The 26,031-nt window shown below is 41.2% G+C and overlaps 1 protein-coding gene across 1 annotated transcript; it reads right to left on the bottom strand.

Annotated features, from left to right (window-relative positions):
• Positions 1 to 2,189: 2,189 nt before the first annotated feature.
• LOC306987164 (fucolectin-7-like) lies at positions 2,190 to 24,973 on the bottom strand. Its single transcript, XM_079591234.1, has 10 exons — positions 24,918 to 24,973; positions 24,672 to 24,709; positions 17,382 to 17,446; positions 17,142 to 17,174; positions 6,266 to 6,551; positions 5,964 to 6,100; positions 5,850 to 5,876; positions 4,398 to 4,686; positions 4,113 to 4,249; positions 2,190 to 2,603 (listed from the first exon to the last, which is right to left on the bottom strand). The coding sequence occupies exons 2-10, from the start codon at positions 24,680 to 24,682 to the stop codon at positions 2,599 to 2,601; spliced, it is 990 nt and encodes a 329-aa protein (XP_079447360.1). The 5' UTR covers positions 24,683 to 24,709; positions 24,918 to 24,973; the 3' UTR covers positions 2,190 to 2,598.
• Between the last annotated feature and the right edge of the window lie 1,058 nt (positions 24,974 to 26,031).

The raw sequence follows: 26,031 nt of genomic DNA, 5'->3' as shown, positions 1-26,031 counted from the left end.
GGCTCAAGTTTGGCTGCACTCTCTGTCCAGCCTCTCGCATTGTCAGGCCATGGTTGATGACATCTACTAAGGTTGCTCTGATTTCATTTGAAAGTTGTTGTCTTCTTTGGCCATGAACTCCTCTACCTGCTCTACCCCTACCTCTCACTCTCACTCTTTCAAAATGTTCTTTTGTGAATGAATAATGTCAATAAATAATGTGTGTGTGTGTGTGTGTGTGTGTGTGTGTGTGTGTGTGTGTGTGTGTGTGTGTGTGTGTGTGTGTGTGTGTGTGTGTGTGTGTGTGTGTGTGTGTGTGTGACCCTACATTATAGGGTCAAAATATCCACACAAAGATGGCAATATTCGGAATCCTTGTCGGGATTTGTTTTTTTTTAACATCTTATAATCAGACTAAGTGATGTTTTTTTGAAAATGTAAAAATGCAGAAAGTTTTCTGTGATAGGTAGGGTTAGTCTAGAGGGGTAGAATACACAGTTTGTACAGTATAAAAATCATTATGTCTATGGAAAGTCCCCATAAAACGTGCTTGGTCTGTTGAAAGCTTGGTCTTGTTGAATGAGAGGCCTGTTTGATCAAGTTGAAACCCTTGTCATCCCAGTCTCATCAGCTGGACAGAAAGAAGTTTCAGTGCACTTAGGACACTGAAAACATGGCTCAGAGCAATGGTCACAACTTGTGACACTTGACAGTATTGCTGTGTGTCGTGTCCAACATGAGAAACTGAACAGTATTGATGTGAAACATACATGCCAACAGTTAATTTATGTTAAAGGGATAGTTCACTTATTTAAAAATTCTGTCATCATTTACTCACTGTACTAAACGTACTAAACTTGAAATTATAATAGTTTAACATTATAGTCATTATGGCCTTTAGAAAAATGTTTTTTGAGGAGGTGGAGCATTATAGGCCTCTGTGGCGCGGCCTAAGCTTTTGTCCTTAATGGCATTTTTTTCCTTACATTACTTTTACTTTTTGAAACCAGTACTTTTACACTTTTACTTGAGTAAAAAGCTTGAGTTGATACTTCAACTTCTACATAAGTCTTTTTCTAAACCCTATAATGTATACTTCTACCTGAGTAATGAATGTGAATACTTTTGACACCTCTGAACTTTATTATTGAACTAATGTAGGCAATAGTGAATGAGGGTATAGGGTGTGATTTGGAACACAGCCTCTGAATGTCGACTTTGATTGCTGTTAATTAAGGTATATTCCTGTAGGCTACTTTCTCGAAAACGACATATCACCCAGAATTAATCTTTTCTCTTTTAATGGAAAACAGCATGTTACTGTCAAATTTTGGCAATTTTTTTACAGCAATTTTTTACAGTAGGATGTAGGAGTATTGTAAGTTCAGACGCATCCTGCGGTTCAAACAAACAAGGCTGTGCAACAAACTCAAGCTCCTCCCACATTTCTCTTTAAAAATTGTTGTTTTAAACTTCTAATTCGTGACTGGTGTTTTGTTTTGCTCTATCCTCTGCCCTTCCGCGTTCGTCATTACGTTGTGCGTCGGGGTCAGGGGTTCCTTTTCCACTGTAAATCGATGCGTACGGCTGTCTGCCGGTAGCTAGATATTTTAGTTGATAAAGTTTTAAATACTCAAAACATATCCCTTTAAAGGACAAGTTTGGTATTTTAAACTTAGAGCCCTGTTTTCAGATCGTTTCTCATGCAATGGAACGGTTAAGATTAAATTTGGACACATCCTGCTGTCCTGAGAATTTTCGGTTTCTGTGGTAGCACCCCCCCCCCCCCCCCCCCCCCCGTTTATGGTTCAATTGTTATTCTAGATTATCTTTCTCAAGGTAATTTAGAGAGATATCTTGGTTAGTTTTTTTTTCCTTTCCTTTTTGCAAAACTCTACCCTGAAGCAATTGCCCCTATTTTCATTATTATTCTTTTTGATATTGATATTTCTGGTTTGGCTATTACTTTACTTTACTTTACACTTTATTTGTCCCATCACTGGGAAATTTGTCTTGGACAACGTGCAACGTCCATACATACAACAACATACATTAAAAACGAATAAAAATAAGTAAATAAGTAAAGTATTGTTCCTTTATTCTCTCTGAAAATTAAAAGTTAATTTTGGATGAATTCGTGGTTGTTGTTGTTGATTCTGGGACAATTGGAAATCCTCGTTCTCTCCATGGTTTTCTCTTTCTCTTTTTTTGTAAAATGTAATTCTTCTTTACTTTGTTACCAGCTCCTCAACCCTAGATGGGTAGCTATGTAACACTATACCTCCTCATTGTAAATATCCAAATTTTTGATTCAGAAACATACAATAAAACTTGCAATGCTGTAGCAATTTATTGATAAAGAAAGCAGAAAGAAACAAAGATGGGTAAATACACAAACCCTTGGATCAAACTGGGGTTAAGAATCAGGTACATTTTAAAACCCATTTCAAACCTTTAATGTGCACAGAAACCTATCATTTATCTTAAGGATAAAAGGTGCATAGGTAAAATGGGGGAAAAAATTTAAACAAGTGCAATATTAGTATTGCTCAGAAAACTGAAGTTTGTTATTTTGCTTGTAGGATCAGTGGACTGTGGTGTAACATCCTCTCATTCCACTTAATCTAGCAATGAAATCAGGGAAAAAATCATTAAGGCAATGTGCACATAGTATAAATAGTACAAATGTCTACAAACCTGGGGCCGTATTCACAAAGAATTTTATCTTACAACTAGGAGTATTCCTAAATCGCACTAAAAGATTTTAGCTAGTAGTGTTCTCTTAAAAGTTATTCACAACGCCTTTCAGACCTACTCTTAGTAAGGAAAAATGACAACTCCTAAACTAAGAGTGAGTCTTCGTTGCTATGGATGACGTCAATTCTCATGCACGAGCTTCCTCGCAATGATCACGGTGATTGGTTGTTAGATGACAGGGCCATCATGCGAACCAACACAGACGCACCAAATCATGGAATTACGACATCTAAATATGTCTGTGTCCTACACAAAATAATAATAATAATGTCATCGAAATGCATATATAATGACATGTTTGTGCAGGACCCAGTGAAGTGTAATTCTAAAAAGGCAGAGAGAGAGAGAAAAGTTGTGAATTAAATTAAATCAAGGTAGCCTAATACCCTAATGAAAACCGCCACTTGCCTAATAATGAAAAACGACACTTGCATTAACACTTGCTTGGTTAATTGACATCCTATTAGCCTAAATAGACTAGTTAAAGCAAGGAAATGTTGCTCCTATTGAAGTAATGTAATAGTTGAATGACGCTAGATTATGAACTCGCCAAAACGGAAAAGAAAGCCCAACTGGACGCAGGATCAGTTACTGCTGCTGGCCCAGTTGGTGCTGAAAAAAATAACGTAATAAAAGGGAAATTCGGCACTGGGATACAACATCGAGAATTGTGAAGTTTGCATCGAACACAATCTGGGTATTGAGTGGGTTTTCTTTCTATTCACAAACATGTCCTCATCCTGACGTGGTGCATTATTTTAATATGTGTCCCGTCTATAGCACCGACCACTCCGGGCACAACGGCAATATCCATAAAGCTGGCTTTGTTTCTTTGGAGTTGGCGAATGTCCAAAGGAAAACTTTGTCGAAAAAGAACTGTCGAATAATATGGGGTCTACAGAGTGTATTACACAATTGCATTTTCCCCGTTGCCAGGTAGCGAAGTGTTATCATACATTTAAATTCGGCATTGATTGGGTTGTTGCGATTAGTTGGCGCTGTTATTGCATCCCTCACAAGATCCACAACAATCAGTATTCCCTCACGGTTAAGGCGGTATCTTTGTAATAACTCCGTGTCATTGAGTGTCTCCAATACACAGCGTCGCGCGGCGATTTTAAGACCCGTTGTGAATAGGTCTTAGTGAGTTAGGAGTCCTCTCGACTTCTTTTAAGCTGTCCCAGACTTAGGTGCTACTTTTAGGGCTAAAATGCTTCGTGAATTACTCTTAGTGAAAAAAATTAGGAGTCCTAAAGTTAGGAGTGACACGCCCATTATTTTTAGGAGTTGCTCCTAAATTCGCCTGTTAGGAGCTACTTTTAGCCTTAAAATTCTTTGTGAATATGGCCCCAGGTCTCTTTCCTTTTATTGCTCACCTGCAAACACCTCGACCTCACACAGTGTGAGATATTCATTGCGCCCAGGTATTTGAATGTTGACATATCGCCCCTTAATAGGCTTAAACTGAAATGTTGTTGTCTCTCCAAGTGGGATGGACACAACAGCTTCAGCCCTGTGAAGACACAGAGTAACAGAGAAATAGAGTAATATTATATACTTCTGTCAAAATTCAAATTAAAACAATTTATTCAAAGTAATGTTATCTTATTTACTCATTTTCCAAGCATTTGTGTAAGTGTTAAGAGAGAGACAATACTTACAGCTCATTTCTGTTGCCATTATTATCCAGGCTGTTGCCGATACGGATCTGAGCGCCATTTATCCTCTCTGCATAACCATCTCCACGATTAGTGATGCTAACCCTGTTTATGTTGTAGACTTTCCACAAGTGAACTCTCCACCAGGGATTCCGCTCCCAATTAGTATGAGTGCATGACCCACCACTCATAATAGAATTCCTGTTGCCATCGACAGCCTTTTTAGCTATTGCTCCACTGCGTTCATGGAATGTGGAAGACTGGTAAGCTATGGCTCCAAGAGCAAGATTCCCTGTTTAACATAAAATAATAAACAACAGCTTTTATTTTTATTACTTTAATTTGCTAAAGTATAATCCCAATATAATGTATGTAATAATGTAAACTATGTAATCCTATGCTATGTAATTATTAAACGGCTCTCTGGAATACTTGAATCTGATTGGCAGAGGTGGAAAGCAACGGATTACATTTACTCGCGTTACGTAATTGAGTAGTTTTTTGTGTACTTCTACTTTTTTAAGTAGTTTTTCAAATCTGTAATTTTACTTAAGTACGGTTTGATTGAATTATTGTACTTCACTACATTTTAAATCATATCCGTTACGGAGTAAAAAAAATTAAAAAATAATAATAATAATAATACAAAGGGGAAAAAATCGCGCTCCAGAAACTACTGCAAGGGCGGGAGAACAAATGTGCAAAAGAAAAAAGTAATACCACGCCGTCGAAAGCGAACCAATGCCAGTATGGGAAATATTTGGATGTAGAAAAAAACGTGTGGTTGTCATCGAGGATATACAATTTGCAAAAAATGTAGACGCAAAGTGGCAGCAAAAGGAGGAAACACAAAGAACACCATCCCTCTGTGTGGATAAAGGTATGTCCGGTTTATATTTAGATGCAGAGGAACAGTCATTCGTGCAACAAGACGAACACTACATAGTCTCAGTACTAAATGTTACTTTGTTAACTGCGTGTTATACACGAATGACGTACAGAATGTTTTTGTACACTTTAATGGATTCTAAGATAATAAACAGGCAAGCATTTATAACAGTTTCATCTCAAATCAATATGTTCATGTAATTATGAATATGTTGTACATGACTGTACATTATCCCTTAAATGTTTGTCTTGTTTGAACTTGTTCGTTTGTCTTGGTAGGAATATTCTTTCTTCACAGAAGCTTTGCGTTTATTACAAGTGAGCCAATATAATATTTAAACTCAAATTAATATTTTGTTTCCAAAATTATTTATTTGTGGTTAGTAGTCATGTAATAAGACGGGGTCCTGATCAACCTTTCAGGGTTTACTTTGTGATAACAACTGTGTTGGTGTACATTATCATCCCTTGTTCAGTAAGAATCTAATATGTAAGAATATATTCAGAAATAATATTATGTTATATTATGTGATACTGACAACATTCAAAGTAATGAAGAACACTCACTTGGAACGCAATTGTACGTTGATGTGTCTGTTAATAAAATAATAACAGTTATACACACATTAATAAGAACATAATCAAATTCTACCAAGGAGCCTTCTTCTCTCTGTCCCTCACCTGCAAACACCTCGACTTCACACAGTGTGAGATGTTTATTGCGCCCACGTATAAAAATGTTGACAAATCGTCCATTAATAGGCTTAAACTCAAATGTTTTTGTTTCTCCAGCTGGGATGGTCTCAACAGTTGCAGCGCTGTGAAGACACACAGAGAAATAGAGAGGGGCGTATCAAAACGGCATGAAGCATATTAAATATACTTCTGTCAAAGGCAAGTTTTTATATTAAAGTATTTTTTTCAAAGTAATGTTATCTAATTCAGTAATTGTCTAAGAGCATTAAGAGAGAGACAATACTTACAGAACATTATTGTTGCCATTATTATCCAGGCTGTTGCCGATACGGATCTGAGCTCCATTTATCCTCAATGGAACAGCATCTCCACGATTAGTGATTTTAACACTGGTCACCCCGTGGATTTCCCCCAAGTCAACTCTCCACCAGGGGTCTTTGTCCGCATTAGTGTGACTGCATGACCCAAGATTGAACAGTGAATTCCTGTTGCCATCGACAGCCTTTTCAGCTCCTGTTTGATTTTTATTGTTTGTGGAAGACTGGACAGCTGTGGCTCCAAGAGCAAGATTCCCTGTTTAACATAAAATAATAAAAAACTTTTCTTTTTCTAAAGTATAATCCCAATATAATTTGCAAAATAATGCTAATCCAACTGTTTATTACACGGAGTGTATTAATCTCTGGAAGTATTATCTCTGGAATACTTGAATCTGATTGATCAGTCGTGACATTCCGAGGTCTGATATTTCCAGATAATGACATCATCAACAGCAAATAGCAATACCGTTCCCTATAAGTCACTCATGTTCAACGTAACGTCGACATGACGACGTAATTGGGATCACTTCAGGGAGCCCTATCATCTTCAGGTGTCTACAGAACGAGCCAATGAACGTTGCCGTGTGTGAATCGCGTCACGTCCTGCAGCGGAGTTATAAACAGGAAGCGGGCGTATGCACACATTGTCTTTCACTTCAGAGCCGAGCTTCTGTTTGACTTCACGAGTGCTGCAGGAAGAGACTCTGCTGTTGGATATTGAGAGAAGAACTCTGTCTCGTGTTGGTGTGCCGGCGCGATGAGCGGTGACGAGCATTACAGCTCACAAACTGCTGTTTTTACAGCATTACACTGTGTGTGTGTGTATGTGTGTGTATGTGTGTGTGTGTGTGTGTGTGTGTGTGTGTGTGTGTGTGTGTGTGTGTGTGTGTGTGTGTGTGTGTGTGTGTGTGTGTCAGTTTCTGTGGGCATTTCCCCTGAGTGTGTATACATTACACCGTGGCTATCCCTGGGTGCCTCAGCATGGAAAGCCTCTTTTTCTAACTAAAAGAGCAACACAAGCGTGACCCTGCGTCCTTTCCAGGATGTCATTCCGCTTGTGCGTTTCTGACGGCCATAATAGCTGCCTCTCATGTTTGGGCATTCAGCACGCTGAGGCAGCCTTTGTGAATAGTTCATGTTCCCATTACAGAAATATGACTATGGCAGCGTTAAGGTCGAGAGTCGCTTACCTCAAGGGAGGTGCAGTCCCCTCACCTATGCCCCGATCTAGCGTCTATTCTGGACCTCAGAATAGACCACCTACTTCTGTGCATGGCCAGGGTGATCTGAGGATCATCGTGAGGGCTTCCCCGCCTAGACAATCTCTGTGGGTCCCTCACTCCTCACAAGCACTGCCGCCGTTGGAGCCCCCAATGGAGCTTGCTGGTCCTTCTCATGGACGACCAGCCGTGTCCTTTGGGGCACCGCCTGACAATCAGATGTCGATCGCAGTATCTGGGGGGGAGCTTCAGTCCTCTGGAGATGAGGATTCGGCTGTGTTGCCCCCTTCGGGGAGTGTAGCGTTGCCCGAGTCCGATCCAGAATGGGCGGCTATGCTTTCCCGGGCCACAGAGAAGGTCGGGCTTGTGTGGAACCCTCCACCACGAACCTTCCCGGTTGGACGATAGGTTTCTCGGGGCGTGCCGTGCTGGTTCTCAGCCACCTAGGGCGTTGGGTCAACTGGGAAAAGATGCAAACTCACCCTCTGGCAGAGGATCTCTTTTCTCGGTATGGAGCTGGACCCGATCAACAGCGCGCCTCACCGAGGCCTGCGTCCAGTCAGTGTTGAACTCCGTGAGCACACTCAGGCGCAGAACAGCGGCACCACTGAAACTTTTTTCAGAGACTCCTGGGACATATGGCATCTGCAGCCACGGTTTGTGATTCAGTTCAGACTGACCCCCATGCTACCTCTAGTAAGTAGGTTTTCAACAACGATTTAAACACAGCCAACGACTTTGCTGATCTGACAGAGTGCGGGAGGTTATTCCACAGTATACAACCGACTCGAGAAAACGCTCTGTCACCTTTACGTTTAAAATTTGTTCTTACAGTCACAAGGAGATTTAAATTGTTCGATCTCAATGACCTGGGCGGAACAACTGGCAGCGACGATCGAGTCCCGACATGGGCCAAGTGACCCCATACTGTTGCCTAACTCTCAGCTTGTGGTCGGACTCTTCGTTCCTGCGGGCAGGTGTTTCCCTAGAACAAGTGTCCAGGCACTCTGTGGTCACCACGGATGCCTCTACCACCGGCTGGGGGGCCACGTACAACGGGCATGCAGCTTCAGGTCTGTGGACAGGGCCACAACTGCATTGGCACATCAAATGCCCCGAGTTGTTTGCAGTACATCTTGCGCTTGGCCTCTTCAAAACGCTGCTACTAGGCAAGCATGTACAGGTCCGTACGGACAGCACTGCAAACATTGCGTACATCAACAGTCAGGGTGGTCTACGCTCCCGCTGCATGTCACAACTCGCCCGCCATCTCCTCCTTTGAAGTCAGAAGCATCTGAGGTCGCTTCGTGCCGTTTATATTCCGGGCCTGCTCAACCGTGCAGCCGACGAGCTCTCACGGAAGCAGGTGCCACCGGGAGAATGGCGACTCCATCCCCAGGTGGTCCAGCTGATTTTCAGGCGCTTTGGGACCGCACAGGTAGATCTGCTTTGCCGCTCCAGACACGTCTCACTGCCAGTTGTTCTATTCCCTGACCGAGGGGACCCTCTGCACGGATCCTCTGGCACACAGCTGAACCAGGGGCCTACGCAAGTATGCGTTTCCCCTAGTGAGCCTTCTTGCACAGACCTTGTGCAAAGTCAGGGAGGACAAGGAGCAGGTCTTGCTAGTTGCGCCATATTGGCCCCACTGGATTTGGTTCCCGGAACTCGTGCTCCTCGCGACAGCCCCTCCCTTGCCCATTCCTCAAGAGGACCTGCTCTCTCAGAGACGGGGCACCCTGCGGCACCCGCGTCCAGACCTCTGGAAACTCCATGTCTGGTCCCTGGACAGGCGGAGGTTCTAGGTGACCTACCCCAAGCAATATTTGACACAATCCCTTCCGCTAAAGCCCCTTTACGAGGCGCCTCTATGCGTTGAAGTGGAACCTGTTCGTTGACTGGTGTTCTTCTCACGAGGAGAACCCCCGATCTTGCTCGATCAGAGTCATGCTTTCCTTCCTTCAAGATGGGTTGGAGCGAAGGCTGTCTCTCTCCACCCTCAAAGTTTATGTTTCTGCGATTGCCGCACATCACAATGCAGTTGAAGGTAAGTCATTGGGAAAGCACGACCTGATCGTCAGGTTCCTGAGGAGGGTGAGGAGACTAAATCCGCCTCGCCCACTCTCTATACCCTCTTGGGACTTGTCTCTGCTCTTTTCGGCACTTCAGAGACCACCCTTTGAGCCTTTGCAATCAGCTGAGTTAAAGTTCTGTCCTGTAAAAGAGTACTCCTGGTTGAATTGGCCTCCATCAAGAGGGTAGGGGACCTGCATGCATTTTAGGTCGACAAATCGTGCCTAGAATTCAGCCCGGATAACTCTCATGTGATCCTGAGACCCCGGCCCGGATACGTGCCCAAGGTTCCTACCACTCCCTTTCGGGACCAGGTGGTTAACCTGCAACCGCTGCCTTCGGAGGAGGCAGACCCTGGCTTTTCTCTGTCCCGTTTGCGCTCTGCATCTGTACGCGGACAGAGCGTGTTATCCAAGAGTTCCACTGTGTAGGATATAACGGAACAGCAGTTGAACTCCCTCTACGCAGGTCTTCCGCCCCAGCCAGTTGGGGGTCTGAGAGTGTTGCGTAGGGCGCTGGATGTGGCAGCAACCATGGCGTTTTCCATAGGGATCCCAATTACGTCGTTACATCGACGTTACATCGAACGTGAGCCGACTGATAGGGAACATCTCGGTTACTAATGTAACCCTCGTTCCCTGAAGGAGGGAACGGGAGACGTAACGTCCCGTCGCCACCGTTGCTGACCATCGCTGTAATGGCCGTCACGATCTCGGCTCCTCAGCGAAAAACAATGTGTGCGTGCGCCCGCTTTCTGTTTATACGCGATTCACGTACGCCAAAGTTCATTGGCTTGTTCTGTAGACACTCGAAGATGATAGGGCTCCCTGAAGTGATCCCAAATACATCGTCACGTCGACGTTACGTCTTCCGTTCCCTCCTTCAGGGAACGAGGGTTACATTAGTAACAGAGACGTTTTTTCCAATTGCTAACACACAATTTTGCAAACTAAGCTTGTTTTATCAAAATACTTAACACAATTAACAAAACCACACACCCAAACTGCAAAATACCTAATTTATCCTGCAAAATTAAGCACTGCAACCAAAACTACATATAGCATTATCAAAATCAAAATTTTGCACAAAATGGTACACACTTCATTCATATTACCAGTATTTTGTCTAACCAACTACACACTGTTGGGCATAATGAAATAGTTCAAATTGTAGAAAATTCTTCAGATTGTTCACATGCACAGAAATATTTGCAGATACACACACATGCTGTTGAAAGATATATTTTTTTTTTCTGCACCAAACAAGTCAGTGCAACATATGCACAGCAGATATATTTACATTGGACTGAACAAAAATATGCTCACAAAAAACTGAAAAAGATTGCAGTGTTAATGTTGTGAAGCATCTGAGTCAGAGAGATCCATTTGCAGCTTAATTTATTGAGCAGAGTAGTCAAACAGGCAAGGGTCAGAACCAGCAGATACAGCAGTGAAGACAGGGCTAAATCGTAGTACAATACCGGGCAGAGGATCAGGGCCGGCAGCAAACAGTCAGAGTAAAAGGACAAAGCAGAGGTAACGTAGGCAGGCAGCAGACAGGGAGATATCCAAAACGGAAGGGTCACAAAACGATCAGGCAGTTGCAGGAATAAATGCTCACTAGTGTTCACAGTAGCAAAACAAGACTTCGCACTGAGAGCTGCGTGCAGTGCAGCTAAAAAGCCTAGTAGATGAGATACAGCTGGACATAGTGATTAGAGTCTGAACTGGGGCTGTTGGGAAATGTAGTGTGTAGTGAAAAAGTCAATATTCATGCGAGGGTGCCCTCTGATGGCTGAAGAGGGAGGTTACAGAGTCTGTGATTGTGACAGAGCCCCCTCCCTGTGAGCAACTCCTGGCGTGAGGTGGCTGACGACGTCGGGGTCTCTCACGTGGTCGGGGAGCAGGCTTGTTGGGATGAGCGTGATGGAAGTCAGTGATTAGACTGGGGTCCAGAATGTCTGTGGTATTAACCCATGAACTCTCCTCTGGTCCGTATCTCTCCCAATCGACCAGGTACTGTAGGGTGTTGCCCCTAGGAGTTCCTGGACCCTATAGGCCTTCTCACCCTCCACTAGAATGGGTTGGGGGCTCTGCTCCTGGGACCTCTGCTCCTCTCTCTCGTTGGACCCATCAGCGGGTTTGAGCAGTGAGAGGAAGGTGGGAGCAATACGGTAAAGGTTAGTCAAGGCAAGACGGAAAGAGACTGGTGTGATTCGTCGTGTTATTTTGAATGGGCCCACATACCTGGGACTGACGTTTTTACAGGGGAGCCGTAGGCGTAGGTCTCGGGTGGATAACCAGACCCATTGGCCCGGGTGGTACACCGGACCTGGACGACGTCGTCGATCGGCTTGTTCTCTCTGGCGACGAACGACTCGTTAAAAGTGCGTATGGGCTTGATTCCATGTTTCTTCACTGCGTTGTAGCCAGTCATTCACGGCCGGGACGTTCGTGGGTTCTCCTGACCATGGAAAGAGGGGCGGGTTGAAACCCCAGGATACACTGGAAAGGAGTCAGGCCGATGGAATGTTTCTGGATGGAATTCTGGGCATACTCGGCCCATACCAAATAGCGGCTCCAGTCCTCCTGATGTTGATGACAGTAAGAGCGTAGGAATCGTATGACCTCTTGATTCATGCATTCGGCCTGCCCGTTAGATTGAGGATGATACCCTGAGGTGAGATTGACGTTAATCTGAAGGGTCTTGAAGAAGGCTGACTAGACTTGGTCCTCTATCGGAGACGATGTCCTCGTGTAGGCCGTAAAATCGGAATACCAGGTTGCAGAGGTGCTCTGCTGTTTGTAAAGCAGTAGGAAGCTTAGCCAGGGGTATCAGGCTGCAGGTCTTGGAGAACCTATCCACAATGGTAAGGATGGTGGTGTTATCCTCGGAGACAGGCAGATCGGTAATGAAATTGACGGCTATATGTGACCAAGGGTGTTGTGGAATGGGAAGAGGATGTAACAGACCGGCAGGTAGTTGCCGTGATGATTTCTGGGTATTACAGATTTGGCAATGTCGAACGAAGGTAGTGGTGTCTTGATCTAAAGAGGGCCACTAGTAGCGATTTTGGAGCAGCTGGATGGTGGTGGTAATTCCCGGATGTCCAGAGCTGGGAAGAGCATGAACGTGCTCCAGGACCTGGTTCCGGAGCGTATCGGGGACATAAACCCGGTTGGGTGGACAGGCAGACGGGACTTCAGACCGGGAGTTGATCTGCTCGATCTCGGTCTCGACGTCCCACTGAATGGAAGCGACAATGAGGTCTGGAGCCAGAATTGTCTTGGGATCTTGTGATGTGAGCTCGTGGTCACATTGACGTGATAGAGCATCCGCCTTGGTGTTCTTGGAACCTGGACGATAGGTGACTGAAGCGGAATCGGGTAAAGAACAGCGACCAGCGCGCTTGTCTGGGGTTCAGTCTCTTCGCGGTGCGTAGATACTCCAGGTTCTTGTGGTCAGTAAAAACGGTAAAGGATTGAATAGCACCCTCTAACCAATGCCGCCACTCTTCAAAGGCGGCCTTCATGGCTAGAAGCTCTCGATCTCCCACATCGTAATTCCTTTCGGCAGTGTTTAGTTTGCGGGAGTTAAACGCACAGGGATGCAGTTTGGGCGGTGACCCCCGACGTTGAGAGAGAACGGCTCCTAAGCCGGTGTTGGAAGTGTCCACTTCGACCACTAATGGTAATTCAGGGTCAGGATGGTGCAGGATGTGTGCTGTGGTGAAACGCTGCTTGAGCTGATTAAAGGCTTGGGTGGCCGACTCATTCCATGGAAGACGATGTGTTCCTTTTTTCACCAGGGATGTGAGTGGGCTTGCCACTGAACTGAAGTTTCTTATGAAGCGGTGATAGAAGTCGGCGAATCTGAGGAATCGCTGCAGTTCTTTCATGGTGGTAAGTTGTGGCCATTATAGGACTGCTCCGACCTTGCCCTCGTCCATGGCGACTCCTTCTGGGCTGATGACGTACCCCAAGAATGTAGTGGAGGTGTGATGAAACTCACACTTCTCCAATTTCGCGTATAGCTGGTGCTGGATGAGCCTCTGGAGGACGGCTCGAACGTGCTGCACATGATCAGACAAGGTGTCAGAGTAAATCAAGATGTCGTCGATGTATACTATAACTGTTCTTTGAAGCATGTCTCTGAACACGTTTTTTATGAATGACTGGAAAATGGAAGGACTGTTCGCCAGGCCGAAAGGCATGACCAAATATTCGTAGTGCCCTGTGCTGATGGAGAAGGCCGTTTTCCACTCGTCCCCCTCCCTGATACGGATGAGGTTGTACGCACAGCGTAAATCAAGCTTGGTGTAGTACCTCGCGGTGCGGAAAAATTCCAGAGCGGCTGGTACCAAGGGGAGTGGATAGCGGAACTTGAGAGTAATGTTATTCAGGGCACGGTAGTCAATGCAGGGTCGGAGTCCTCCGTCCTTCTTCTGGACAAAGAAGAAACCGGCAGACACCGGAGACGTGGAAGGTCGAATGAAGCCCTTTTTGAGTTCCTCCTCAATATATTTCCTCATGGACTCGGATTCAGGTTGGGAGAGAGGAATAATACGACCCTTGGGAGATGTGGACCCTGGTAGTCAGTCAATGGTGCAGTCACTGGCACGATGAAGTGGGAGTTTAGAGGCATTTATTTTGCTGAAGGCTTCTGATAGATCGTGATATTCGGAAGGGAGGTTGTTCGTGCTGGATCTCCCCATGGGTAAAGTTATCACTCGGACGGGTGATGGATCAACCTGGACGAGGCATTTGGAGCCGCATGAATCGCTCCAGCGAGCAATTTGGTTGGTTCTCCAGAAGATTTGTGGATTGTGTTTGCGAAGCCAGGGCAGGCCTAGGATCACAGGTGTGTGCGGAGCGTGGAAGATGTAAAATTGTACGATCTCACGGTGGAGTGCCTCAGTTTGTAGATGGAGTTCCTGGGTGATGTGAGAAACATGACCTGAGCCTAGTGGCCGTCCATTGATGGCTTCGACTATGAAGATGGACAACGGATTAATGTTATGTTATCGAGCAAAGTCTGCAGATATGAAATTCCCGGCAGCTCCGGAGTCCACTAAAGCATTGGTGGTAATCAACCGGCCGTTGGCCGTGATCACAACGGGCACGGATACACATGAGTTGGGGTTTAATGCATCGACATTGAGACTCACCGGTCGTGATGCTGTTAGACGTGGTCTGGATGGACAGGCAATACGAAGATGACAAGCCTCGCCACAGTACAAACACAGGTGATGAAGGATCCTTCATTCTCTCTCCTCTGCGGACAGATGGTAGGAGTTGATCTGCATGGGCTCGGGTTCTTCAGTGCGAGCGGGGATTGAAGCTCTGGGAATTTGGACATTGCGGGGAACAGGAATAGTGCGATGGCTCGCTCGGCGAGATCTTACGAGGTTGTCAATTTGAATGGTGAGGTTTATGAACTGGTCGAGGTCTTTACCTTCATCACGACAGACTAACTCGGACTGAAGTTCATGATTCAAGCCTCTTCGGAAGACCACTTTAAGCGTGTCGTTATTCCAGGAAGTCTGCGCAGCGAGGGTGCGGAAAGTAAGAGCATATTCAGCTGCAGTAAATTTGCCCTGCGGGAGTTCCAGCAGGCGATCGCCAGCACCCTTCCCCTCTTTAGAATGTTCGAAGACCTCACAAAAGCGTTGGAGAAACACATTGAATGATGGGAATGCAGTTCCATCATCCCTCCACACTGCCGTTATCCAATCCAATGCCCTCCCAGTGAGTAACGAGCAGACAAAGGCGATCTTACCAGCTTCGGTGGAATACAGCATGGGTTGTTGCGCAATGAATAAAGAGCATTGGAGAAAACCCCTTACATTTGCCAGGATCTCCGTCAAACTTTTATGGATGCGCAAGACGAGGACCCGTGGTGGGGAGGGATCACTGCAGGATGGGCCACAGCGGCTGCGACTTGCGGGGGTGATTGCGCTGATGACGACTCTTGAAGCCCTCGTACTGCTTTGACCAACTTCTCCGTTAACGAGGTGAGACGATGATAATGGGCAGTGAGTTGACTTGCTTGGGCAGAGAAGGTTGCGGTCAAGGTTGATATAGCTGCTGGATCTTGGGGCGGCAAAGTCTTCTGTTGTGAAGCATCTGAGTCAGAGAGATCCATTTGCAGCTTAATTTATTGAGCAGAGTAGTCAAACAGGCAAGGGTCAGAACCAGCAGATACAGCAGTGAAGACAGGGCTGAATCGTAGTACAATACCGGGCAGAGGATCAGGGCCGGCAGCAAACAGTCAGAGTCAGAGGACAAAGCAGAGGTAACGTAGGCAGGCAGCAGACAGGGAGATATCCAAAACGGAAGGGTCACAAAACGATCAGGCAGTCGCAGGAATAAACGCTCCGTAGTGTTCACAGTAGCAAAACAAGACTTCGCACTTAGAGCTGCGTGCAGTGCAGCTAAAAAGCCTAGTAGATGAGATACAGCTGGACATAGTGATTAGAGTCTGAACTGGGGCTGTTGGGAAATGTAGTGTGTAGTGAAAGAGTCAATATTCAGGGAAGGGGGCCCTCTGATGGCTGGAGAGGGAGGTTACAGAGTCTGTGATTGTGACAGTTAACAATTAACCATTGAGGTGTTTGGCCAGGTGGCACATGTATTGGCCAATTAGCTCATGTAGTGTAATTTTGAATGGCAGTGTTTTGAAATGGCAAACATGTGACTTTATAAAAGATTGTTGTGTCTTATGCAGGGTGTTCAGTGCGTTTAAAAAGTGCCATTTTGAATTGCAAAATGTGGGTAAAGCAGAAAATGTGTTTAGACTTTTGGAGACTTGAGAATAAGTTTTGCTCTCTGTGTGTCAGTTTAAACAATTGTGCTGTGCATGTCATTTTAGTGTGCTAGCAATTGGAAAAAACTGTAATGTTTCCAGAAACCATATTTCCAACGAACATTCCGGCAGTCAGCGCTAGCAGCCGGGTGCAATATGGGTAATTGATTCATCATTTATTATTTAAGCAAGATGGTTGGGTTTTTGCGTTAGCAAAGTTACGTGTGTTTATAATCAAGTTAGCTCAGGTGGGCTTGGTTCATTTACTGCCTTGTTATGTAAAAAACGTGTCTCTCACCATCATGGAAAGAGATGTGTAGGGGAGTCACTTGGCGATAGATTGTAGTAATTGATCCGAATAAACTGAGAAAGAAGCCGTTATTGAGTCCTACTGATTTGCCTTACCAATGCTTTTCTTGAAGAGAGAGACTAGAAATTCTGGATTGTGCGGTAATTTTTTAGCGTATTTCGCGCTATCAATTAACTTAGTGAGAGTACTATAGCGTAGTTTTGCTCCGTTCAGCCCCCACGCTCTACCGAATAACTGCCAGTTATTACAATATTTTAACTCAAATCAATATTTTGTGTCCAAAATTATTTATTCTTGGATAGCCAAGTAGCCATGGGTTATTTTGCAATAACAACTGTCTTGATGATGTACATTATCCCTTATTGGTTACCAAATGTTCAGTAAGAATATAATAAGCTATGTGTTTCTGACATTCAAATTAATGAAAAACACTCACTTAGATCACAAGAGCACGATGGTGTGTCCTTTACTGTTAATAAAATAATAACAGTTATACACACATTATTAAATACAAAAATTATATCACAGTCTTCATAAATAAATAAATCACAGATTTTCAATAACTATATTTCAGCCTATAATTTTAATAAATTAATCTGATTAATATGTAATGATACACAATGGTTACAGATTTTCAAATCCAGGCATTTTTACTTCTATTATTTTAAACATATACCTCTGGAATCAGTGACGCACATCCCAGTAAAAAGTGTTAGAAACAAAACCACACTCATGGCCATCCTGATATAAAACATAACAACACCTCATGTCAACATATGAAGGAATCATTTTCAATTTCTCATCCTCATTTAAACAAAGATTGCTGTAATTATAAAATGGTTTGTTGTAAATAGGCTAAGTGTAATTAGTTATAATTAATAAAAGGAAAGGCATATTTTATAATGTTTATTAGTTTGTTTTTCTATTGTGGTGTAATTCTGTATTTAAATATAATGAAAACAATAGGCTATATTCCAAATGTCAGGCCAATAAAGCAACAAACCTATCTGTGGACAAGCTGAACAGAATATTTGACTCTCTCTCTCTCTCTCTCTCTCTCTCTCTCTCTCTCTCTCTCTCTCTCTCTCTCTCTCTCTCTCTCTCTCTCTCTCTCTCTCTCTCTCTCTCTTCCTCCCTCCCTCTCTCTCCCTCCCTCCCTCCCTCCCTCTCCCTCTCTCTCCCTCCCTCTCTCTCTCTCTCTCTCTCTCTCTCTCTCTCTCTTTCTTCCTCTCTCCCTCCCTCCCTCCCTCCCTCCCTCTCTCTCTCTCTCTCTCTCTCTCTCTTTCTTCCTCTCTCCCTCCCTCCCTCTCTCTCTTCCTCTCTCCCTCCCTCCCTCTCTCTCTCTCTCTCTCTCTCTCTCTCTCGAAGTGCATGCTGGGAGTAAACATGGAGTGAGAATTAATGTGGAGCAGTGTTGTTTAGCGGTGGGAGAGATTGTGGGACATGATCATATTGTCTCAGCATCGCGAATGAACAGTGCAATTGTTATCATTTTTTAAATCAGTTGAAAAGGCAAAGTAAGTTGTCCAAAGCGGCGTTGTGTTGAATGGTTCACTCGTGACTGTTTTACCTTTGAGTAGCCCGTCAAAAAAGGTCATAGCCTAGCCTACTCGAAGCGACAACATCCATTAGTCAAAAGTCTTGGGAACACATATTTAGTATGCGTTTTGTGGTCTTATTTCAGCAACTTTAATTTTTATTTTTTCCAATAACCACACATAAACATTATTCTCTTAAAAATCCAAACAAGTACATACATGTTGCTCACATATTATGGTAGCCCCGTTTGTGCTATATAGAGTAAATTTACACCTTTGCCATTAACATGTTTATAAATAACTGAAAAAAGCACAAATGTCAGGACATTTCAAAACATCCCAAGGGCCCCAAAAACACCTTGGTCCCCAGAGGGTTAATCTGTTTTCAAGATCCCAGTTAAAAGAAAGAAAAAAAGCTGTGGAAAAACTTTTAAACAAGTTAAGAAGGATGAGGGTGGTGATGAAAATATGGGATCAGATAGTGATAGAGTTCAAATCGGTCTCAAAATGAAAACTTGATTTGTTTATATATAGCTAATTCATCAATGTAAAGGTATCTAATAAAGAGGGAGCTTTTCAAGATGTGGCGATTTACCATCTTAGAAAACTGGTGAACAAACTAAAAAAAAAAATGTAAAGATGATGAAGCTGTCAACTTCTAAAATTCTGGCCAAACTTTTTTTTTGGCACCTCTTCTCTATTTTTTTTCTGGTCTCTAAAATAAATATGAAAATTTTCTATAATCGGAACTTTAAACTTAAATGGTGCCAGAGATGGTCTTAAAAGAACAAGAAACACACAGTGATTTTAAAAATGAGACCGACTGGAGAAGAGAATGGGACAAGTCACAAATCCTCTATTAGTGGAGGTGTTGCTGTTTTGTTTTCATAAAAATGTTTGACCTCTGTTTTGTGAAGTTGAGGAAATAATTGGTGGTCGTTTTTTAACGATCAAAGTGAAATTTGAGAAAATCACTATGGTACTTTTGAATATGCACCTGGGATTAGAAATAGTTATTTTCTTTGATAAGGTGGATGCTGTTTTGAAAGATTTAAGTCCAGAAGATTTGTTATTCTTAGAGATTTTAATTGTACCGCTAATGATAAGTTGGACAGGAACCATATTGAACCACACGCTGCTTCTCAGAAAACAATTATACAACTAATTGAAACTCATGATTTATGTGATGTATGGAGAAGTTTGAATCAAGATGTTAGACAGTACACTTGGGCTCATAGTACTGAACATTCTATATCCTTGGCACGGCTTGACATAATTTATAGTGTTCAGCGTCAACATAATCTTTAAAAAAAAATATATATATATATATATTATTCCAGTGGGGTTTTCTGATCACAGCTTAGTTCTGTGCAGTGTTTTAATTAAGTGTGTCAAGTATAAGAGTGCATACTGGAATTTTAATACTTCATTGCTAAATGATGAAAAATGTATAGACAATTTTAGTTTTTTTGGGGAAACTTTTAAGCAGCAAAAACATTTGTATACTTCTTTACTGCAATGGTGGGATTGTGGAAAAAGTTATTATTAGATATTTTTGTCAAAAGTACACTCTTAATGTTACTTGAGACATAGCCCAGTCAATAAAGACATTAGAAACGGAAATTATTGTTTTGCAGGATTTATTAGCATAAAAAAAAATAGAAAGCATGTTGATGATCTGAAGGAAAAAAAAATTCTGATAGACCTGTTGGGAGCACAGGGAGCTTTAGTCCCTTCACGGTTTTAAACTGTGGCACAAATGGACGCTCCCTCAAAATCATTTTTTAACTTGGAAATTAAGTAAAATTATTCATACTTTTACTGGTCTGATTTCTCTTGATCAAGAGAAAGCCTTCGACAGAGTTGAGCATTTGTTTTTATGGAACACTTTAGAGGATTTTTGTTTTAGCCATGCTTTTACATCCATGATTAAGGCTGTGTATTGTAACATTGAGAGTGTTCTTAAGATTAATGGTGGTTTGTGTGCTCCGTTTAAGGTTGAGAGGGGAGTTAGGCAGGGATGTGCCATGTCTGGTATGTTGTATTCTCTTGCCATCGAACCTTTACTTCAAAAGTTGCGAGCTCATTTAAAAGGTCTGTTTTTTCCTGGTTGTAATAAGTCTTTACATCTTTCCGCCTATGCTGATGATGTTATTGTTTTTGTAAACGGAAAGGATGAGGTTATTAAGTTATTAAGTAAAAAATAGTTCATGATTTTAAATTAGTTTCCTCTGCTAAAGTCAATTGGGGGAAAAGTGAAGCTCTACTAGTGGGAAATTGGAGTGGAAATCTTCCCAACTTACCTGGAGGATTGATTTGGAAAAGAGGAGGTTTAAAATATCTTGGTGTCTATCTAGAAAATGAAACCTTCATTCAGTGCTCGAAGTGGGGTGGTAGCCTACTCACCGGTACGCAGTACCGCCAGTTCTACATTTTACTCTTAAGCGTACCTGCACTTTTTCTTGCATACCGCTACTTCTCACATCATGTAGCCGGTACGCTACCACTGACAGAAAAGGCGTTACGGCTGTTTCACACCACAAGCGTGAGCAGCGCATTTTTTTTGGCATGCATGTTAATCAACATGCATTCACACACCGAGAGGAGCATCGCGTCAAGCAGGAGCATCGCGTGAGCAGCAGTGAACCGCGGGTTTCGGCGGTGAGTCTATTTTTCCTGCGCTGCTCACGCTCAATTAAAGTGAAAGCACACTTTCACACGAATTTGCATGTGTAGTGTGTTTTAACAAGAACTGGAGTAGGCTACGTCAGAAAAGGAAATGAAGACTCAAAAATATTTATAGAAAATTTTCCCATTTAACCTTGTTTTTATTTTTCAGTTTGGGTGAAAGCAGTGTTTTAAAATAAATAAATAAATACAAACGAGTAAACTAGTCAGAATACGCACGCACACACACGACTTGTTTAAATACATTTATGTTGTTAATAAATAACAATAAATTGTTGTTGTACCAGCAATATCTCCAAGTTTTTTTTGTTCAGTGTTGAAATTTCAAATGTCATGATTTGCCAATACAAGAGAGTAGTACTGGCACCTTTTTTCCCCCACTTCAAGCACTGCCTTCATTAAGAAAAATTGGGAAGGTCTAATTGAGAAAATAAAAGGTTGATTGGAAAAATGGAAATGGTTGCTCCCTCAGATATCTTATAGAGGACGTATTTTTATCATTAATAATTTTGTGGCATCTTCATTGTGGCATAAACTTGCTTGTGTAGACCCACCAAATGGACTGCTTGTAAATATTCAAAGAAAACTGGTGAACTTTCACTGGACTCCTCAAAGCATTCTGTTTTTACCCAAAGAAGAAGGAGGTCAAGGACTGATTAATCTGGCAAGCAGAAGAGCCACTTACCGTCTCAATACATACAAACTGTTAATGGGACCGTATTCACTTGTGTGGAGACCATTGACTTTAAGCATTTTGAGAAGAGTAGGGCAATATGGAAGTGGATTTGACATTGTTTTTAATGGATCATAAAAGATTGACTTTTACTGGAATTCCTCCTTTTTGTCAAAATTTGTTTAAAGTGTGGGGTCTCTTTAAACATCGCTGGATGGAACCAGCAACTTCTCTTTATTGGTTGTTGGAAGAACCAGTTGTATTTGGAGCTAGGTTTGATGCTTCGGGAGAAGATTTTCCTGGTCTAACAAATGTATTGTTATAAAAAAACGTTTTAAGCTTAATAAAAACATCATAAATGAATCAGGTTATGATTTACTGGTAGCTAAAAAAGTTGCTATGCTTTTAGGAGTTCGATCAATACGTTTTGCACAAACGTTTCTTGAAAAATTAACTATAATTTTAATTGTTGAAGAGAAGACACTTTTAGAAGAGTTTGGTGCAGGGACTTTAATCCCTGACAGTAAAGATCTTTTTCCAGATTTGTCCTGTTATAGAAGAGTTTTATCTTACTCGCCCCCCTGTTACATTTTGGAATTAGTGATGATTATATTTATTTGTGTACAATATAGAAGGGAAAATATTGTTATTCATCAGTGAAATTTAAGTACTAAACCAGATACAGCATGGAGAGAAAAATTAGAAATTTTGAAACTAAACCTATTTGGAGAGAACTTTACAAACCTGGTGATTTGCAATGGAGGATTTTACATGGAGCTACTGCTGTAAATGCCTTTATTTAAACCCCACTGTAAGTGACATGTCCTTTTTGTTTAGAACGAGACCAGTTTTTGTACTGTAATCGACTCTTTTTGACCTATTAAGTGTTTGTTTTTTTATATGTTTAAAACCCTCTGATGGTCTTCGTTTCGGAGTCACCTCCTGGGCCTTCCCGGTCAGAAGTGACCGGACACCTAAAAATTAATTTTCCTCCATCCCAGTAAAACCAATGCAATTTATTTTTGTTCTATAATATTTTTTCTTTTTAATTTTGTATTTTGAGAGAATTTGATTGAATTTATTAATATTTATGGTCTATTTTTGCCATTGAAAATAATACAAATTTTTTACTTTTTTTTTTTTTTTTTTTTTTTTTTTTATGCAGTATTTTAGTTTAATATAGAGTCTAGGCCTTCAAAAAAAAATGGTTGAAGCAGATTAGCGCCATCTGGTGAGAGTATGGAGAGAAAGCGTAGAACCATGTTGTAACCACTAGATGGCATAAATAGCACTCTATGGAGAGGCATGTGACTTCCCCAGCTGTTTAATGGACACATTTACTTTTTTTTTTTTTTTTTGTGGATTTGAATATATATTTAAACAATCTCAAAAACTATTTCTTATCAAGTTTTATATATATATTTTTTTAGAAATAGTGATTTAAAGTGTTAGTTTTTGCATTATGACTAGTCAAACCTAAACATTGTGTTAGAAAGCCTAGAAGAATTATCCTAGAGTGGAAATCACACAATCCACCTAATATGTCATCATGGCTTAGTGATATAATGATGTTTAATATAAATATGAATATATATTTTTTTTAATATATATATAAAAAATAAAAAAAATATGAAAAAATTGTTTTTCATTTTTGTTTAAATTTTTTTTTTCATTTTTTTTTCTCTCTAGATGTTTTAGAGTGTCACCCCTTTAATGCTGTGTACTTCAAAAAAAAATTAAAAAAAATTTGGGTGAATTTTAGTGTTTTGGTCAATTTCCCATTCATTTCCTATGGGGGTCATTTTTGACCAAAGACCACAAGTGTGACTATTTTTTTTATGACCACTTAGCATGCTCGGATCATGACCTCAATTTTTTTGTGTGTTCACATACATAAAGTCACCAAGTTTCGTAACATTCCGATGAAGCTGTGATTTTAAAAAATTCAAAACATATTTTTTGTAATCTGAATTTATTAGTGTGTATGTGTATAAAAGTGTGTTTGTATGTGTGTGTGTGTGGGTGGGTGTGTCTGTTTTGCACTCTTGATGTTGTAGAGTTTCCCCCCTTTCCTGCGGTGTACTTTTTTTTAGGATTGTGTCCAATTTGTAGATTGTACACACAAAAATTCGGAGAATTTTTGAATTTTTGTAAATTTCCCATTCATTTCCTATGGGTCGGTCATTTTTGACCGAAGACCACAAGTGTGACTATTTTTTTCACGACCACTTAACATGCTCGGATCATGACCTCAATTTTTTTTTTGTATTCACATACCTAATGCCATAAAAGTCACCAAGTTTCATAACATTCAGATGAAGCTGTGATTTAAAAAAATTCAAAACAGAAAATATTTCGGTCAGAAACGACCGAGGACCGTCTGAGGGATATATTAGTTTTTCAAAGCAATATTATGTTTTGGGATTTTTTTTTTTAAATCAAAAGTTCAGTTCAAAACAAAAGTTCAAATGTCATGTCATTAATTGTATTGTGAGACAAGCTAAATATGCTGTCTATCACTAGGAGAAATAAGATAGAAGAGAAGTCAGGACAAGATGATGTATTAGTTTTTAAAAATATGGTAAAATCAAAAATTCTTATTGATTTTAATTTTCATAACTTGATGAGCACGATAAAAGCTTTTGAAATTCAGTTGTGTTGTAACTATGCTTTGTGTTCAGTTGATGATGAAGAAATTGTTTTTGCACAAGTTAATGTAACTATTAATTAATTATTATTATTAAAAAAATGTTTTGTTGTGTGTAAAGTGATATAAAATGTAAACAAATATTATGATAAATCGATTGTAAAAATAAAAAATCTCTCTCTCTCTCCCTCTCTCTCTCTCCCTCTCTCTCCTTCCCTCTCTAGGGACAAATTGTCAATATAACTGATTCTTCTTGAATGTTCTTTAGTCATTATTGTATTGCTCTGAGTGCAACAAGACACTTCTAGACTACTATATAATATATATTTACACACTGACTTGAATTGTCCAAACAAAAGTTTAGTTTTATTAGTCAAACCTGCATATCATGCTCTATAAGTGCATAAACATTTAACTCACCTGAATTTCATCAATGTATCAACCTCACAGAAGACCTGCTTTTAAAACAAATTAAAAAAATATAATAAATAATTGGAATTTATTTATTATAAATGTATAATAAATATTTATATATAAACAATTATTTTATTGTATAATAGTATATATAATATTTTTTATAAACAATTGTTGTATTTATTATTTATCCAATATAGATTATTCGTATTAATATTATGCCATTTTAAATGTCAGTTTGAGCATGCTTACCGAGCAGTAGTGCCACGTATATCCTCCCGGTCTGATGATTCAGTCCAATCTAAAGTATTAATTAATTTTTCAGTCAGTGACAAACATCAGATGGACCCAATAAAATTGTAAGTCCCACCCCATCTCGTGAACAGAACCAATCAGAGTTGAGGCGGCAGCTGCCTAAAGTTAATGATGATCTTGGTGGAAGAGTAGGAGGAGTCTGACTGACTGAAAAATGTTGGGGGGAAAAACAAACATAAATCAGGGTACCATAAAAACCATGAAATGAAAGAGAGGGAGGGTTGAGTTGTTGTGTCCTAGTTGTTGTGTCCTAGTCGATCAAGACGTTCTTAAAGACAGGTTCTATTGGTATTTCGCTGGAAATAAGAAAACTACCGTCTGCAGCCTGCCGGCGGGTACTGTAACTTTTCATTATCGAAGTGTACCACAACCATCCAAATGATTACGTGGTCTCTTTTTACACTATTGTAAAGTTAAAAAATGTACACGAGTCGCGACGCATTGTATTTTGCACCTGAACGTATTGATGTATTGCAAATTATGTATTTATTACATCAAGAACACATGAATAGGCCTACAACACACTGCACTAAATATATTAGCTTTATTTAAAGTCGGCATGAAATCAAAATTGACCCTATTTACTTTGTTAGCGGATATTACTAGTCTTGTGGTGAACAATTAATCCGTGCAAGTTAATACACGGAAAAAAATTAACACCATTCATTAAATATTTGAATTTGTCACAAAATAAAGTGCACTCTGTCAATGAGTTCAGAAATGAATGGATGAGTGACAAAAATAAATAACCTTTTCACAAAAATACAATAATTATGTAGGCCTATGTATGCGATTGTGGTACTGTAAAGATAGATAGAAAATAACCATCTGCTTTTAATCAAACACATCTGACATTAAAGTCTTGAAACAAACCAAACTGTGGGGTTGCAATAAGAATAGCAGTGCAAATGGGCCTTTATGCTGCACATTAAACTAGCCCTAGATGCACTGCTGGCTTCTTAAGTTTTCCAGTAGGCGTCAGTGAGTGATCGCCGGACAGTAGCCACTCAGTGTACCTCTTGCGCAGATTATCCTTGAATGGCTTGTTGAC

The sequence above is a fragment of the Phoxinus phoxinus genome (assembly GCF_949152265.1).
Source record: "Phoxinus phoxinus genome assembly, chromosome: 19".
NCBI lineage: Eukaryota > Metazoa > Chordata > Actinopteri > Cypriniformes > Leuciscidae > Phoxinus > Phoxinus phoxinus.
Note: the sequence above shows the minus strand (reverse complement) of the source record. Positions and strands in the feature narration are given on the sequence as shown.

Bases quoted from the DNA above. Each gene is read 5' to 3' on its own strand.
- LOC306987164 (XM_079591234.1), bottom strand. The intron at 17,175-17,381 runs GTATATGTTTAA...TTTTATTAACAG, and splicing joins GTGCGTCACTGATTCCAGAG to TAAAGGACACACCATCGTGC. The intron at 6,552-17,141 runs GTGAGTGTTTTT...TATGTTAAACAG, and splicing joins ATCGTGCTCTTGTGATCTAA to GGAATCTTGCTCTTGGAGCC.